General features: G+C 38.2%; 1 protein-coding gene across 1 annotated transcript; it reads left to right on the forward strand.

The window, feature by feature from the left end:
• The first annotated feature begins 13843 nt into the window (after positions 1-13843).
• On the forward strand, positions 13844-15603 carry LOC146896697 (uncharacterized). Its single transcript, XM_085736337.1, has 3 exons — positions 13844-14233; positions 14831-15016; positions 15070-15603. Exons 1-3 carry the CDS (start codon positions 13844-13846, stop codon positions 15601-15603), a joined length of 1110 nt encoding a protein of 369 aa, XP_085592463.1.
• The last annotated feature ends 1589 nt before the right edge of the window (positions 15604-17192 follow it).

Consider the following 17192-nt stretch of genomic DNA (forward strand, 5'->3'; position numbering starts at 1 on the left):
ATGATAAAACAATATAATAGACTAAATTTAAACTTTAGTTAAATATTAAGCGATTGTTTTATCTTGGACCGAATGTTACGGAAGCAAGTGTAATTAATCAATAAGTATAGTTTAAGTTAGGACCAGAGAACTCTGGATTACTATGGTTGAGATTAATTAGGACCATAATGTTCTGGAGATAAATATTAACGTTTTGTGATCGTGTGTGTATAATGTGTAAAAGTAAACGAGAGTAGAGAGAAAGAAGAATAACACGGGAGAGTTATCTGGTTCACCAAACCCGGCTACTTCCGGTCCCCACACTTCGTGTGAGATTATCCACTATAGTATACAGGTTGGTAGAAACTTCTAACCAACACTATAAGGTCTTGATCACACCGGATCAGTCCGTAACCCCCGTATTATCAACCTCGGCAGTTTCTACAATTCTTTGCTTTCGCACAAGAAAGGTTGGAACTCTTCCTATCTCAAACTATTAAGCCTAATAGACTTGAGATCTAGTTATCTCTTTGTAAGGTAATTGTTTGGATCGAATGTCTCAAACAAAAATTATGTAGGATGTTGTTTGGAACTTTATATGTCAAACAAACTATCCTTGTACAAATTTAGAACTATATTCTCAATGAGAAATAAAGATGAATGTCGAAAGTGATGATGAAGAGATTGATAGCTTTTTGCTTTGAGAGAGATAATTGCTTTGTATTTCAAACTCTTGCATTTCTCCTTCAACGACCTCTTCTATTTATAGAGCTGGAGTAAGCTAACAAATAGCTGTTGTGCTTCTATTTTGAATTTGAATTTTGGCTCCAAAGAAACTTGGGGAGAAAGCATGTAGAGAATGTTTCTTCACTTTTGCCCGAACGTTCTCTTAGTCCCGGCCAATCTTGAACAAAATTGTAGAGCACGTGCTTGCTAGTTGGTGATGAGCCGTGATCAAGCCTTTTGAAACTTGTTGCCCACTTGATGACTTTTGTTGATGTCACTTGATGATGTCATGTATCTTGTTGATAAAGATTGATCCTTTGGATATTTCTTTTCCTTAAAATTCCTTAATGGATCGAAATACACACATGAGGGCCCAAAGATGATTTTATTCCTTTTGCTTCCAGCACATGTGCAAGAAAGACATTTAATTTCCTTTGTTCTTTTGTCCCTTAATGCATTATCAAAGAGCCTTGATTTCTTTCTTCTTTAAGTGAGACAACAAGAATATTTGCTTTGGTCTTGATCATAATTATGCATATCTTGACAATTGCCCAAAAAAGCTCATATTTGTTCATATCCATATTTAATAAAGATTTTGTTATCCCTTTGTGAGGCCGAACGTTCTCTTGCTTTTACCAAACATTCTCATGAAATATTTCTCACAAAATTCATTAGTAGATAACAATATAAATAAAAAGTAAATATGTTTGTTATCTTTAAAACATCAATAAAGGATTTTGGGTAGTGTCACGAAACGTTTTAAAGAGAGCGACACAGTCGTGACTCAACCTAGTAACAACTTCGGTAGATAATAGAATTTGGAAATCCAAATACAACAGTTTGGAAATCCAAAAACAACAATTAGGATAGAAGAGATGGATAATGAGGCAACGTTGGATACGGAACAAAGGTAACGATGGAGGAATGAAGAAAGGAACAAGAGATGAAGAAGAAGGCGAGAAATTTCGATGAAGGAAGGAAGAAGATGGAGATGGTACGATGGATAAGGGTCAAAGGAAGAGATGTTATACACTTTCTTTTTTATTTAAATTTAACTAGTTTAATCTAGGTGGAAAATAAAAAATAAAAATAATACCTAGTCGGCACGCCACATCACCATTTTTATCCGGTCGGATGCCGATCGTTGTTGGCTTTGGGGGGTAAACCAAGGAATCGTTAAATTACAAGTGGGAATCTACAAGTTTTTTTTTACGGGGGTAAACCAAAAGTCTCCCAAATGGCAGGGGGTAAAAGTCTATTAACCCTTTTTTTAAAGAATAATTTCTACATTATGAATGCTTAAAGAGTGTTTGGGGCACCGTCGTTAACAAAACCCTTATGAAAATTGCTATTATGTTCATTTAATGAAGGACCGAGTTACGTTAACTTACAACTTGACGGACCCAAAAAAATTGATTTGTGGGAACAATAGTCATAAAAAAACTCACACAAACAATTGGTGGAGTACGAGTGAATTCGGCTAAACAATTTCAACTTTCTTTCAAACTAACTAGAACGTGTAAACCTTTCCAAAAAAAAAAAAACTAGAACGTGTAAATAATTTTTTTCATTTTAAACACCATCAAATACATTTATTATTTGTGTATGTGAACGAATAATCATTCAATAATTTATATGTCATATTATTATCTATTTAATTCTTTACAAATAAACTTATTGAATAATAGTGTGGGATCGAGACTAGATTTCATTAATCAATGAAGGTGCTTACTTTATAGAGAAAAACAAAATTTCAAGCTGGTCATTTCAAAAATGAAATTTCAAGCCGGTACACATACGGGAAAAAACCAACAAAAATATAAATTGAATTTTTTTTTTTTGAATGGCAAAGATAATATATATATATATATATATATATATATATATATATATATATATATATATATATATATATATATATATATATATATATATATATATATATATATATATATAAAAGAAAGTGATTACAGAGGGCAGATTATACGAATAGCCTCCGAAATGGAGCATAATACAACCACCCCTACCGGGAAGCACCCCGAGCCCCACAAGCCACACTTGGAGACCCACATCACCAAAAATACAAGGCCAAAAATACACCAAAGAAAATAAGAAGCACCAAAAAGCCGTGAACAACCGAACCAACAACGCTGCAGAAACACGAGAAAACAACCAAAAACCCGAAGGTTGTCCCGTGAAGGAAGGGGAGATACACCACCCCCAACCCGACCGGCCGCATCGGGCAACCCGACCACCACACAACCCTAGTGCTCCAAACACGGGACGGGCTGCACCTCCCACTCATATAGGGAGCAGGAACTCGCAGGGCACTTTGCCCAAAACCACTTCCAAGCCGGGATTTTGACTCTATCCACCACCGACTCCTCATGGAGTAAGCCACCAACAAAGATAAGGTCATTCCGAGACTCCCAAATGGTCCAAATAACCGCATGCCAAACAAGAAGCAACCCTAACCTAACTCTCTTACCACCACCTAGACATGTGAAAGCTCGGAATAGCCGGGCTAACCCCGGGGGCATCACGAACTCCCAACCAACCACTTAGACACCTGATACCACACGGAAAGGAAGATGGGCGGAAAGGAACAAGTGCATAGCCGACTCGAAGGCGTGTCACAAAAAACACATCCCACCCCTGCGAGGAAGCGGGACACCCCGCCTAAAAAGGTTATCCCACGTAGGGATCCTATCAAGGAGAAGCTGCCAAGAAAAGACAATCACCTTTGAAGGGGCCCAAGACTTCCAAACCTTAGAAACGACTCGCAAGACAACCCCCTCAAGGATACCCGGATCCGGAAGACCTTGTATAAGTAAAGAGTAGGCTGATTTAACGGAAAACCGACTATACGGACTATGAGTCCAAGACCAAACATCTTCCCTTGCAACACGCGAGGCTCTAAAAGCGACCACAAGGAGATCGGTCGGCAAATGCATTTCCCAAACAAAAAGTGACCGTCTCCATCTAAGATCCCAAACCCGGTCATCCCCCTCCCGGTGACCAAGCTCCCCCACCATCCCGTCCACCCGAAGAGAGAGCTGGAAGAGGCGCCGAAATGAGTAGACATACCGTTCCCAACCACCCTTACTACACCTTCGAAAACCGATCTCCGATAACGTCTTTATCCGTACCCAAAGTAGATATAACGGACCACCATGGGGATGCATTACGAAGGCCGGACGGTTTTCCACCAAGATGCGGTGAGGGATAGCAAACACCATAACGTGCGATCGGGAGATCACGCCACAACCCACCTTCTTCAAGGAGATAACGCCACCGCCACTTAGCCAAGAGGGCAAGATTAACCCGGAGAAGATCTCTCACCCCCCAAACCCCCTTATTTTTTGGCTTGCAGTATAAGGGGCCAGTAAACCCATGGGATACTCCTACTAAGCTTGACCCCTCCCCATAGGAAATCCCTCGGATCCGAACAATCTTCTTCCGGACCTTAACAGCATCTTCATAGCGACATGTAAAAGATAGGGATAGCATTAAGGACGGAATTTAGTAGAACAACTCTACCACCAAGGCTAACGTATTTGTTACCCCAAGAACCCGGCCCTGCGGTAAGCAATTGAATTAGAGGATGCCAAGTCATTTCTAGTCTAGGGTTAGCACCAACAGGTAACCCGAGGTAAGTGAAGGGAACACTACCGATCTTACAAAAAAAGGAAATGCTCGGCCATACCGAGGAACTCATCCCCCACATTCACCCCCAACACAGAGCTCTTTGAGAAATTTACCTTAAGACCCGAAGCAAGCTCAAAGCGGCGGAGGATGGTTTTAAGGGACCATAAATTTTGCACCGTAGCTTCTCCCAAGAATAAGGTATCATCCGCATACCGAATATGGGAAATAGAGAGGCCCGACGTCCCCACCTTAAAACCACTATACAAGCCACAAGCTATAGCAGACCGAATCAAACTACTAAGCCCCTCAACCACCAAGCAAAAAGAGGAAAGGAGCAAGTGGGTCGCCGTAACATCCCGCCCGTCGGTATCGGTATTTTACCCGTCAATCGTGCTAGAGGAAGTAATTCATGGAAAGAGGGATGATAGTTAATATTTTATGACATGTCGGCATAACACGGGAAAAGTATCGGTGTCGGATTTAATACGCTTAAGACAAGGGCATTTTGGTAATTGCACGGGAAAGGATATTTATTTGGATTAGGCTCCAAAATATCTCATTTTGGATCTTCTTTCTCTCTCTAAGTTGGCAAAACTTTCTCTCCTCCTTCTCTCTCTTCCTTCTCACGCCATTCTTTCCTTCTTTCTTCTACAAATCTTTCCAAAGCTTATTTCTTTCATGGAAAGCTTTAAGATTTTGGTTCCTCATGATCTTCAAGTTTAAGGAAGCTTAGGTTTCATTTGATTTCTCTATTTCTCTCCTCAAGAATGGATTCAAAGGTTAGGGTTTGTTGATGGAAAAGAGGAAGCTAGAGCTTGTATATATTATGGTACCTCCAAGAGTTGCGAACAAGTAGAAGCCTCACATGAGCTTGTTTTCCAACTTCATCACCACAAGAGAAGTCCATGAAGAATTAGGGATTTGGTGAAAGCTTTGGGTTAGAGTATAAACTCAAAGATTGATGATCAAGCAAGGGATCATGATGCTAAAGATTGCAAGAAAACATCAAGATAATCAAGATTTGGGTTAAGTATCAAGAAGTGATCAATCTAGGGTTTTGGGCTTGTATGAGCTTGGGTTTTGATGATGCTTCAAGAACTTGTATTAGGTGAGTTCCTTAGTTAGATTACCACCCTTGGTTTATGTGTTTTCTCTTGTAAGATAACTATGCATTTTTCTAAGGTTTACACATAGAGAAGTTGCCCCTTTCATGGTCATGTAACTCTACACATGTGAATACTTGCTTTATGATTGTTTTACAAGTTGTATATGATCTCTAGTGCCATGATATGCCTTGGAATGATTGGAATTGAGGTTTTTGAGTGGAAAATATCATTTTTGACGGTTACGGACTGTCACGGCTCGCCTTGCGAGCAAATGGCTCGCAAGGCGAGCTTGAAGGTCGAATGGGGGTGTCCACTCGCCTCCTACTCGCAATGGCGAGCAGGTGCTCGCCTCCCACACATAATCACTCGCCATGGCGAGCAGACAACGGGGCAACTCATTGTTTGTTCGCTTCCGGGTGGTTACGGCGTTTCGCGAGCGGTTCTTCCTAAGCAATCTTTTAAAACTATAATCCCTCAATCATGATTCCAAGGCATAGGTTGTAAAAAGGTTTTCTTGAAGGTAAAGCAAGTATTTTCTTTGTGTAGCAAAGCATGACATATGAGCGAAGTGATGGCTTACGATCGGGTAGCAAGTCAATCCTTAAGAAAGGGAATGAACTAGAGCCTCGGTATAGTTATCGAGAACTAGAATAGTTAGAAAGAATAGAATGCTATGCATTAGTAAAATGCTTGATAAGGCGTGAGGTAATGTGAGTATTATCTTCCCATAGAAGCTATGCCATACGAGTATGGCAAGACGTGAATCGACTATATATCCATTCACAAGTTAAGTAGAGCAAGCATATAAGTTTACCTCTAGTGGGATCGTTTAAGGATCCAAGGCATAAGAGATAGTATGTATAGATTTAATCCTCACACATGCATAAGACTAAGACTTTTAAGAAAGGAAGAGTGTCATGTCTCTTGTTATCCAAATTGGATTCAAGGGGTTCCCCAAGGGGGAATGGTTAAGCCGCAAGGGAGCCGCATTTCACTAAGTTAAGGTGTCGTGTCTTTTGTATTCCTTCCAAGGATGGGTACAAAAGGTTCTCCAAGGGGAATGGGGTAAGCCGTAAGGGACCCGCACGTTCACTAAGGGAGTCCGGTGCGCTCTTGCTAAGCACATCACCGGTAGAAAGGGATTATCTTCCGGGGTTACTCCACTCGGGACTAATCCGTAAAATGAACTCGGATAAGTTGTTTGTTACACGCTAACATAATCAATGAAGCTAACTATGCATGATTATTATACATGTTTATATTATGTCATAGAGCCTTGACGTAGATCGTCAAGAACAAGTAGAGACTTGACGTAGATCGTCAAGAAGTAGCAAGTTAGCAAGAATCACTTTTGTGATAAGAGACGATATGTTGTAGATACAACATATTAAGCAAGTAGAAGCAAGTAAAGAAATATATGTCGATGACGAACCTAGGTTTCCCTAATCGTCCGGTTTAGAGTCGTGTCATGAAAATAGTATAAGAAGTCTCGATACGTATAGTGTATCTTGGCATTGCGGTCTTAGTTCCCCTTAACCGCCATGACACATATAGAAGAGAAGCCTATAACAAGCTAAGATGAGAGTATGACGGCCCTAGTATGCACGACCGTCTAAGAAAGCAAGTCCCCACACACGTATAATCAACCGGCGGGTTGTATTGTAGACACGTGGTGACCGTAGGTTTCCCCCGTGGTTGCCTATAGCCTAGGATTAGGTGGAACTCACTGAGACATTATGTCTCATCCCAATCCTTATTTGTTTCGGATATCGGGATGGTGTAGCGGCTAGTAGCCGGATGGATGTTTCGGCAAGTGTTTGTTCGTACCGATTTGCGGCACGATATGGATGGTCAAGGATGCAATTATCATATTTTAGAAAAATTGAGTTGTAATCTTATTGTACGAACGCATTTGTTGTATATGATATTCCTTCAAAGTTTTTTTTATGTTGTAAATGTTTAATGTATCCGGTACTAAACTAATACACATGCTAGACTTTCTAGATACGTCTAGTATGGGTGTTACGATCGCCATACCGCTTAAACCCTTTACGGATATTTACCTCCTCCGTGGGACACCCATTAACTAGGACCGACGAGATTACCACAACAAACACAAGCACGGATCCACCTACACCAAGTATTATTGAAGCCTAATCTATGCATCACATACTCAAGAAAGCTCCGGCTTACGTAATCATAAGCCTTTTCAAAATCTACCTTAAAAATAAGGCATTCCTTTCTCGTCTTCCTAGCGTAATCAATAACCTCATTCACCGCAATCACCCCATCCATAAGCCGGCGACCCTTAATAAAAGCAGATTGATTCGAAGAGATGATGCTATCCATAACAGTGCTAGCCTAGCTGCCAAAACCTTGGCAACCAACTTATACGAGAGAACCCAACGGGGAGATAGGTCGGAAATCGCCTATACTTAACGGGGAATGAATTTTCGGGATGAGAGTAACAAAGAAAGAGATAAAATTACGTGGTAGGGTTGCCGAGTGATAGAACCGATTAAACATCGTAAATATTTCTCCCTTCGAAGATCCCAAAACATCTTGTAGAAAGCAAAATTAAAACCATCCGGCCCCGGGCATTTCGAGCCATCGAGGATAGCACCACTTGCCTTAATCTCATCATCCGTAAAGGGAATAGTCAACCCTTCCGCTTGCTCACCCGAGATAGAGGACATCGGCACCCCGTCAAGGGTGGGACGATTCACCTCGGGATCGAAAAGTGACTCTTAAAATACTCAACTACCTTCGTACGGATATCATTAACACTCTCCACCCATCTATTTCCCACTTTAAGAGCAAGAATAGAATTCCTCCGTCTCCTCATCTTGATACTAGCATGGAAGAAGTCGGAGTTAACATCCCCCCGACGTAGCCACCTCGATCTAGATTGTTGGAAGATTCTTGAGTCTTTAGCTCTTAACAGATCCCATAAGTCATGAAAACCCGAAGAGCGAGCTTCCGTCTCTGCCATAGACAACCCAAATGATTCCGCCTTTAGATCAAGAATCTTAAGAGCGTCAACCAAATTATCAATCCGCTCATCCATCCTACCGAAAGTTTGGGTGTGCCACTCCTTAAGATCATATTTAAGAGCCTTGAGTTTAGCCGAGAGCCTCATAGCCATCCACTCGACAGTCCGGAACGAGCCCAACTCGTTCTTAACTACCTCCTCAAAATTACGATGATCTAACCGTAAATTATTGAATCTAAAAGGCTTAGGACCCCAAATTTGATCGGAGTACCTCAACAATACGGGGCAATGGTCGGACACATCTCCGGATAAAGCCCATTGAGTCGCCTCACCCCAAAGATTAACCCACCCATCGAGAGGAGAAAGCGGTCAAGCCTACTCATCGCTCCCCCATTAGGTTGGCACCATGTGAAGCGCCTACCAAGGAGAGGGTAATCCGGCAAACCCATCCTATCAACAAAGCTAGAGAAGAGGCGAATCTCGCTACCCAAAGAAAGAACCGCCACCCACCGTATTACCTCTTCTCTGCGAATCATGTAGAACCGAATTAAAATCCCCCGCCACGCACCAGAGATCCCCCGCAAAGAGTTTTTACGAATAATCGAGATTCTCCCACAAAACCCTTTTCTCCGCAATGGAGCACTTGGAATACACATTAACAATGAAACATTGATGCCTTAGTGCCCCCCACTCAATGCACACCCCGACGAATCCCGGCCCCGAGAAAGAAAAAGATGCTTTCCCTTTGGAACTACACCAAATAGATAGGATACCCCCACTATTACCAACAGATGGGGTAAAACTCCAATCACGAGAAAGTATTACCCCGAGAGATAGTGGCAAAGAGCGACGGAGACACGAAGTTAATTTAGTCTCTTGAATAAGCACACGGTCAAGATGATTATAAGAGATGAACTCCCTAACTTTTCGTTTCTTGATCCTACCCCCTAGACCTCTAACATTAAAAGAACCGATGATCATGGAACATTCTGGTCGCCTCCATTGCGGCCTTAGACGCACCATCTCTCGACCTCCATGGCCACCAACCTCGACACCTCTAAATTAACTTCCTCCATTGAAATAATCTACTATGCCCCTTTAACAGCATAAACTAGCAATAAGACTGCTATGATTCCTTTCGAGAATACCATATCTTCTTTGGAGATCACTTCCCGATTAACAATGATAAGCGATAAAATCAAGATGCCCCAACAGATCAAAATGATGATAGCAGCAGTCCACGAAACTAGACTCACTTCTATAAATGATATTGCAGTTGATAGCAGAAGTATGAATATCATCCCGAATATATTGTTATTAGCCGGGTGCGATGTCATTCCAACAAATATCAATGATTGAAAAAATATAACAAGCGGGACGATCAAGGCTATCACAACAGTCTCATTGAATTTACCACCATCTGATGATATCTCCAGTGCAGGGAAGATAATCAATAGCAAGCATAATATCACCGAGAACACGACTGCTTGTGTAATCCTGTCATCACGTCTGTGCATTTTGCGTGTTAATGAGATTAGAAAGAAAAGTATAAATAGCTGGAAGGAATGTAAATTGGAAGGTATTGAGTACCTTTTTCGGTCCTTTGGGACGGTGTGGTTTTTCTATCACAATCACTTCATCTTGAATGTTTTTTCACAATCTCTATTTGTATATATAATCAGATAGCAAGCATATTAGACAAATACAATAATTAATTTTTTTTTTTGAACAGCAATAAAGTAAATTCAATAAAGAAAAGCATAATAATTAGAAGGAAAGTAAATCAAAAAGATTGAATGCCTTGTTGGGTCCTTTGGAGGCGATTCTTCGACCGTAATCGTAATCACTTTCTCTTAATGTTTTTTTAACAATCGCTATAATAATGTGCATACATAATACATTGGCATATTTAGCTTTCTTGAAATGTGAGAAATTAAAAAATGAAAAGCATAGAATGAGGGTAAATTAAAGAGATAGAGTACCTCTTGACCAAGAAAAAAAAACAGAGATAGAGTACCTTTGATGTATCGGTTGATACTTAGATTCTCCCATCGGATTCACTTGATTTTTTGTGTGCTAGAGTAGAGCATAGAGATCTTCAATAAATATTGTTTGAAGGCCAACGGAATACCTAAAAAGTTGTATGCCGTTGCTATAGTAAAGATGAGGGATAGCAAATTTTGGAGAAGTTATCAAATTTTTTTTACTAGATTTTTAACGACATTCTCGACTATAATAGAGATCAATAAATAATCTTTAACTCTCATAAGATCATGGCCAATAAGATCATGGGTCGATCAATAAACGCAAATTAGATTATCAGAGATACAATATCACAATCAAATGATAATAAAAAAAATTATAAAGAAAAAAGATAAAAAGAATACAAAATTATATTGTTGCACAGGTCAATCTTATTTATTACTTTTATAGTTAAACATCAAAAATTAATGCAGTTCATGGTTCCTAAAAAATTATTTAGGGTAGCCGAGTTTGCATAAAAATTATGGTATTCTGTTTGTAAACGTATTAAATATGTGTACAACAACTTGGCAAAAAAATCTACCTAATAAAATTAATATAAATAATAAGGATAAGGATTAAGATATCTATTAAATTTTTGTTTTGAAAAATATTCACGGTTATTAGAGAGAAATGAAAAATATATATGATGCAAATTTAGAGCCAAAATTTTAGGGTAGAGTTGTTGCAAACCTAAGGAGGGATCAGTGGAGGGAAAAAAATTAGGTTAAAGTTGCCGAGACTTAACAAAATTAATAAATAACTAGTCTAAATACCCGGCGTTGCCCGGGTTAATTATTATAAGCAAATTTTTGTGTTCGGGCAAACATAAATATATTAGCTTGAAATAATTTAAATTCATAAATAAAATTCATTAAACAACATAACATATTAATGGTTAAAATCCTTTAACCAACAAATATTGACTTTAGTTTCGCACCTAAATAAGCTATCAATACTTGGCTTATAGTGGTAGAAAATAATATTCATAGTCCGCATCATAAATAAAATAATATGTTAAAAGGTATAATACTTTGCCATAAAATAAAATTTTAAAGACGTATGAAAATAAAGAAGTATGAGAATATTTGGTTTAAAGTTATTGGACTTCGGGAATATTAACATTAATTATTGTAAAAAAAAGTCTACGAAACAATAGATATATACAAAAGATTGACAAAACATGGAATGAAAAGCGAGCGAAATATTAGGGATTACCGCATTTTAGAGGGAATTTATTAGGTTAAATTGATGCGCTGCATTTTAGATGGAATTTGTTAGGTTAAATTGCCGCTAACCTAATACGGCATTTTAGAGGGAAATTATTAGGTTAAGTTCAGCGAGACCTAATAAAATTAAAAAAAAGGCAAGAGGATATGAATGAAATTGGTGCGATACATTTTTTTAGATGGAATTTGTTAGGTTAAATAATTGCAAACCTAATAAAGCAAATGAGTGGGAAAAAATTAGGTTAAGTTGTTGCAGGACGTAACAAAATTAATAAATAAGGATTAGGGTAGCCGAGTTTGCATGAAAATTAGGGTATTCTATTTGTAAACGTATTAAATAAGTGTACAACAACTTGTCAAAAAAAATCTACAAAAAAATCTACCTAATAAAATTAATATAAATAATAAGGATAAAGATTAAGATATCTATTAAATTTTTGTTTTGAAAAATATTCACGATTATTAGAGAGAGAAATGAAAAATAGATATGATGCAAATTTAGAGCCAAAATCTTAGGATTGAGTTGTTGCAAACCTAAGGAGGGATCAGTGGAGGGAAAAAATTAGGTTAAGTTGTTGCGGACTTAACAAAATTAAGGCTTAATTACTATTTTGGTCCCTTAAGTTATTTGTTGGTTACATTTTGGTCCCATAAGTTATTAACGTTACAATTTGGTCCCTTAAGTTATTTGTTGGTTACATTTTGGTCTCATAAGTTATTAACGTTACAATTTGGTCCCTTAACTTAATTTTTGGTTTTGTTTTGGTCCCTTAACTTATTTTTTGGTTTCGTTTTTGTACCTTAACTCTAATAACATAAAGGACCAGAGTGGTTGACGGAGGAAGAGTTAAGGTACCAAAACGAAACCAAAAAATAAGTTAAGGGACCAAATTGTAATGTTAATAACTTATGGGACCAAGATGTAACCAACAAATAACTTAAGGGACCAAATTGTAACGTTAATAACTTATGGGACCAAAATGTAACCAACAAATAACTTAAGGGACCAAATCATTAATTAAGCCCAAAATTAATAAATAAGGATTAAGGTAGTCGAGTTTGCATGGAAATTAGGGTATTCTGTTTGTAAACGTATTAATTAAGTGTAGAAAATATTGTCAAAAAAAAGGCAACGGGATAGGAATGAAATTGGTGCAATACATTTTTTGAGTATTAAATAAGTGTACAAAATATCGTTAAAAAAAAAAAGGCATGAAAGTGGTTAAAAAAAAGTGTACAAAATATTGTGAAAAAAAGGCATGAAATGAGTGCAATGAATTTTTCTAATATTGTGTACAAAATATTTTCAAAAAAATGGCAAGAAGATAGCAAAAAAAAGGCAAGAGGATAGGATTGAAATTGGTGCGATGCATTTTTTTAGATGGAATTTGTTAGGTTAAATTACGCTAACCTAATATAGCAAATGAGCGGGAAAATATTAGGTTAAATTGTTGCAGACCTAACAAAATTAATAAATAAGGATTTTTTTTAGTATTAAATAAGTGTACAAAATATTTCCTTCAAAAAAAAGTGTACAAAATATTGTTAATAAAAAAGGCATAAAATTGGTGCGATGCATTTTTTTAGTATTAAATAAGTGTACAAAATATTTCCTTAAAAAAAGTGTAAAAATATTGTAAAAAAAAAAAGGCATGAAATTAGTGCGATGAATTTTTCTAGTATTGTGTACAAAATATTGTAAAAAAAGTCAAGAGGATAGCAAAAAAAGGCAAGAGGATAGGAATGAAATTGGTGCGATGCATTTTTTTAGATGGAATTTGTTAGTTTAAATTACTGGTAACTCCGTGGTAATGTTCTTATTCGACCATTACCTATGGATGAGGTGAGACGGGCGGTTTGGGACTGCGGCAGGTTTTAAGAGCCCGGGGCCAAACGGGATCAGTTTTGGTTTTATAAAGCAATTTTGGTCGGAAATGAAGGATGACTTTATGCGTTTTGTGTATGAATTCCATCGGAATGGGCGGTTGACTAGGGGGTAAATACCACTTTTATTGCTCTTATTTCCAAGGTTGACGAGTCCTCAAAGATTAAATGACTTTCGCCCTATATCATTGGTAGGATGTCTCTATAAGGTGTTGGCTAATATTCTTGCCAACGGACTTCGAGTTGTTATTGGAAGTATGGTCTCGGATTCACGGTACGCCTTTGTTAAGGGGAAACAGATTTTAGACGGTATTTTGGTGGCAAATGAGGCGGTTGACGTTGCACGTCGCCTTTATAAGGATATGTTGCTCTTTAAGGTTGATTTTGAAAAAGCTTACGACTCGGTTGACTTAATATACCTGGAGGCGGTTATGGTTAAAATGAATTTCCCGACTTTGTGGAGGAAGTGGATGTCGAATGCCACGGATTCGGTGTTGGTTAACGGGTGTCCCACGGATGAGTTTCCCATCGAGAGAGGCCTACGACAAGGTGGTCCTTTGTCTCCGTTTCTATTTTTATTGGCTGCTGAAGGTTTTAATGTTCTTATGTTGTCGTCGGTAGAGGCAGATTTGTTTCACGGTTATCATGTGGGTCACAAGATCTTGGACTCTGTCTTTCTCACTTACAATTTGCCGACGACATTTTGATTATTGGCAAAAAAATGTTGGGCGAATGTGCGGTATATAGGGGTTGTGCTTTTGATTTTTGAACACTTGTATGGTCTCAAGGTGAATTTCGAAAAAAGCTTATTGACCGGAGTGAATGTTTCGACACCTAGTTGAATGAGGCATCTCTGTTGTTGAATTGTCGAGTTGGGACTTTTCCATTTGTGTATTTGGCCCTTCCTATCGGAGGGGATTCCCGTAGGTTGGATTTTTGGAAACCGATTGTGAACAATATTATCTCTAGATTGTCGAACTGGAAAAGCAAATTTCTCTCAATTGGTGGTCGCTTGATCCTCCTAAAATTTGTACTATCATCTCTTCCGGTATACTTTCTTTCCTTCTTCAAGGCTCTCGCAGGTATAATTTCTTCTATCGAATCTTTACTTAAAAAAAATTTGGGGGGCATGTGAGGATTATAAAAAAAAATTGCGTGGGTTGATTGGGATTATGTCTCTTTACCAAAGGAGGAGGGAGATTTAGGTGTTAGAAGGTTAAGAGAATTTAATATTGCTTTGCTAGGGAAGTGGTGTTGGCGTATGTTGGTTGATAAGGATGGTTTATGGTACAGGGGTCTTAAAGGCTAGGTACGGGGAGGAGGGTGGGAGGTTGAAGGATGGGGGTAGGGAGAGTTCGGTGTGGTGGCGGATGATGACGGGCATTCGTCGGGGTGTCGGGTTAGGTGTAGGGGACCGGTTTGGTGATAATGTACGTAGGGTGGTTGGCGGTGGTGATAGGACATTTTTTGGACTGATAACTAGGTGGGAGGAGTGCCCTTAAGGGTGCAATTTCCTCGATTATTTCATTTAGTCGTTGACAAGCGGGTGACGGTGAAGGAGATGGAAGGTAGGGGATGGATGGACGGGGGCGGTGCACGGGAGTGGAGGAGACGCCTTTTGGCTTGGGAGGAGGAGTCTGTTACAGATTGTTCTTTCTTGCTGCATGATATTGTTTTGCGGGACCGTGCTCCCGATAGATGGTGGTGGCTACTTGATACGGTTGACGGTTACTCCGTAAAGGGGACTTATCGGTACATTACAACAACGAATAATTCTCTAGAGCGGGCAGGTACGATGTTGTGTGGCAAAGGCAAGTTCCTCTTAAGGTCTACGTGTTTACGTGGAGGCTTCTTCGTGATCGACTTCCAACTCGAGATAACCTTCTATGTAGGGGAATCATTCATCGGGATGACACTTCTTGTATTGGGGGGTGTGGTTCTTCCGAGACGGCGCCGCATCTCTTTTTCCAATGTGAAATCTTCGGTTCAGTGTGGCACTATGTTTATCGATGGTTAGGCATTTCTTTTATAGCTCCGGCGGCAGGTTGGTGATCACTTTCGGCATTTTGGTCGGTTGGCGAGGTTTATCGAGATCTACTCATTCTTTTCGACGATGTCTGGCATGCTTGTGTACGGGTTATATGGAAGGAAAGAAACAACATGATTTTTCGGCACAAGTTGATGACTTCATATCGTTTAGCGAAAGGGTCAAGATTATGTCTTTTAATTGGTTTAAGGCAAATATGCCCGGCTTTGTCTTCGGTTATAACGACCGGGGACAACATCCTTTATTGTGCATGAGTGTGCTTTGGTGTAGCTTTTTGTCTTTTTTTTTCTTCGTTATTCATTTTAGCTTGTGAATTTCGATTGTACTAAATTTTGTTTGTGATGGGTGTTCTCTTTTACACATCTTGTGCAAGATGAACCGCTGTGGTAATTTAATATATTCCATTTTGGCTTGTTCAAAAAAAATTACCGGTAACCTAATACGGCAAATGAGCGGGAAAATATTAGGTTAAGTTGTTGTAGACCTAACAAAATTAATAAATAAGGATGAGTGGAAAAATATTAGGTTAAATTGCTACAGACCTAACAAAATTAATAAATATTTTTTCAGTAATAAATAAGTGTACAAAATATTTCCTTCAAAAAAAAAGTGCACAAAATATTATCAAAAAAAAAGGCATAAAATTGGTGCGATGCATTTTTTAGTATTAAATAAATGTACAAAATATTTCCTTAAAAAAAAAGTGTACAAAATATCGTCAAAAAAAAGCATGAAATTGGTTAAAAAAAAGTGTACAAAATATTGTAAAAAAAAGCATGAAATTAGTGCGATGAATTTTTCTAGTATTGTGTACAAAATATTGTCAAAAAAAAGGCAAGAGGGTAGCAAAAAAAATGCAAGAGGATAGGAATGAAATTGGTGCATTTTTTAGATGGAATTTGTTAGGTTAAATTACCGCTAACTTAATACGGCAAATGAGCGGGAAAATATTAGGCTAAATTGCAGCTTTGGTCCCACTATTTTTAATATTTCTCAATTTTGGTCCCCCTATTTCTAAATCAGGCAATTATAGTCCCCTTATTTTGTGAAATTCAGAAATTAAACTCATCCCTTGCCACTTGTGCCGATGTGGTGCATTAATATATGATGTAGCATTTTCTATTTTAAATAACAAGTGCCACGTCGGGAATATATTTAAAACTATAAATAATTTTACAAAATAATTAACTTTTAATTATTAAAAGATATAAAAAATAAGGGAATTTTTTAGAAAAAAATGTTAAAAATCGGGGAACATATCGAAATCAAGAACATAAAAACAAGTAAGTACGTATCAAAATCGGTAGCATAAAAAAGCAAAATAAAAATCGAAATAGAAACAAGCAAATAGCTACTATAAAGATCGAAAAAGAAACAATAAAAAATCAAAATGGCTACCGTAAGGGAGTTTTATCAATATCACAATAGCTACCGTAAATTAAATTAGTACCAAAATTTCACAATTTTTATTTGTAAATAAACATCACAATTTTTATTTGCAAACCCTAAACTACACAATAGCTACCGTAACGAGAATTAGTGACGAGAATTTGCAAATA

This window comes from Medicago sativa, chromosome 8 (assembly GCF_051527215.1).
Source record: "Medicago sativa cultivar Bolivia chromosome 8, Bolivia_mono, whole genome shotgun sequence".
In the NCBI taxonomy this organism is placed as follows: domain Eukaryota; kingdom Viridiplantae; phylum Streptophyta; class Magnoliopsida; order Fabales; family Fabaceae; genus Medicago; species Medicago sativa.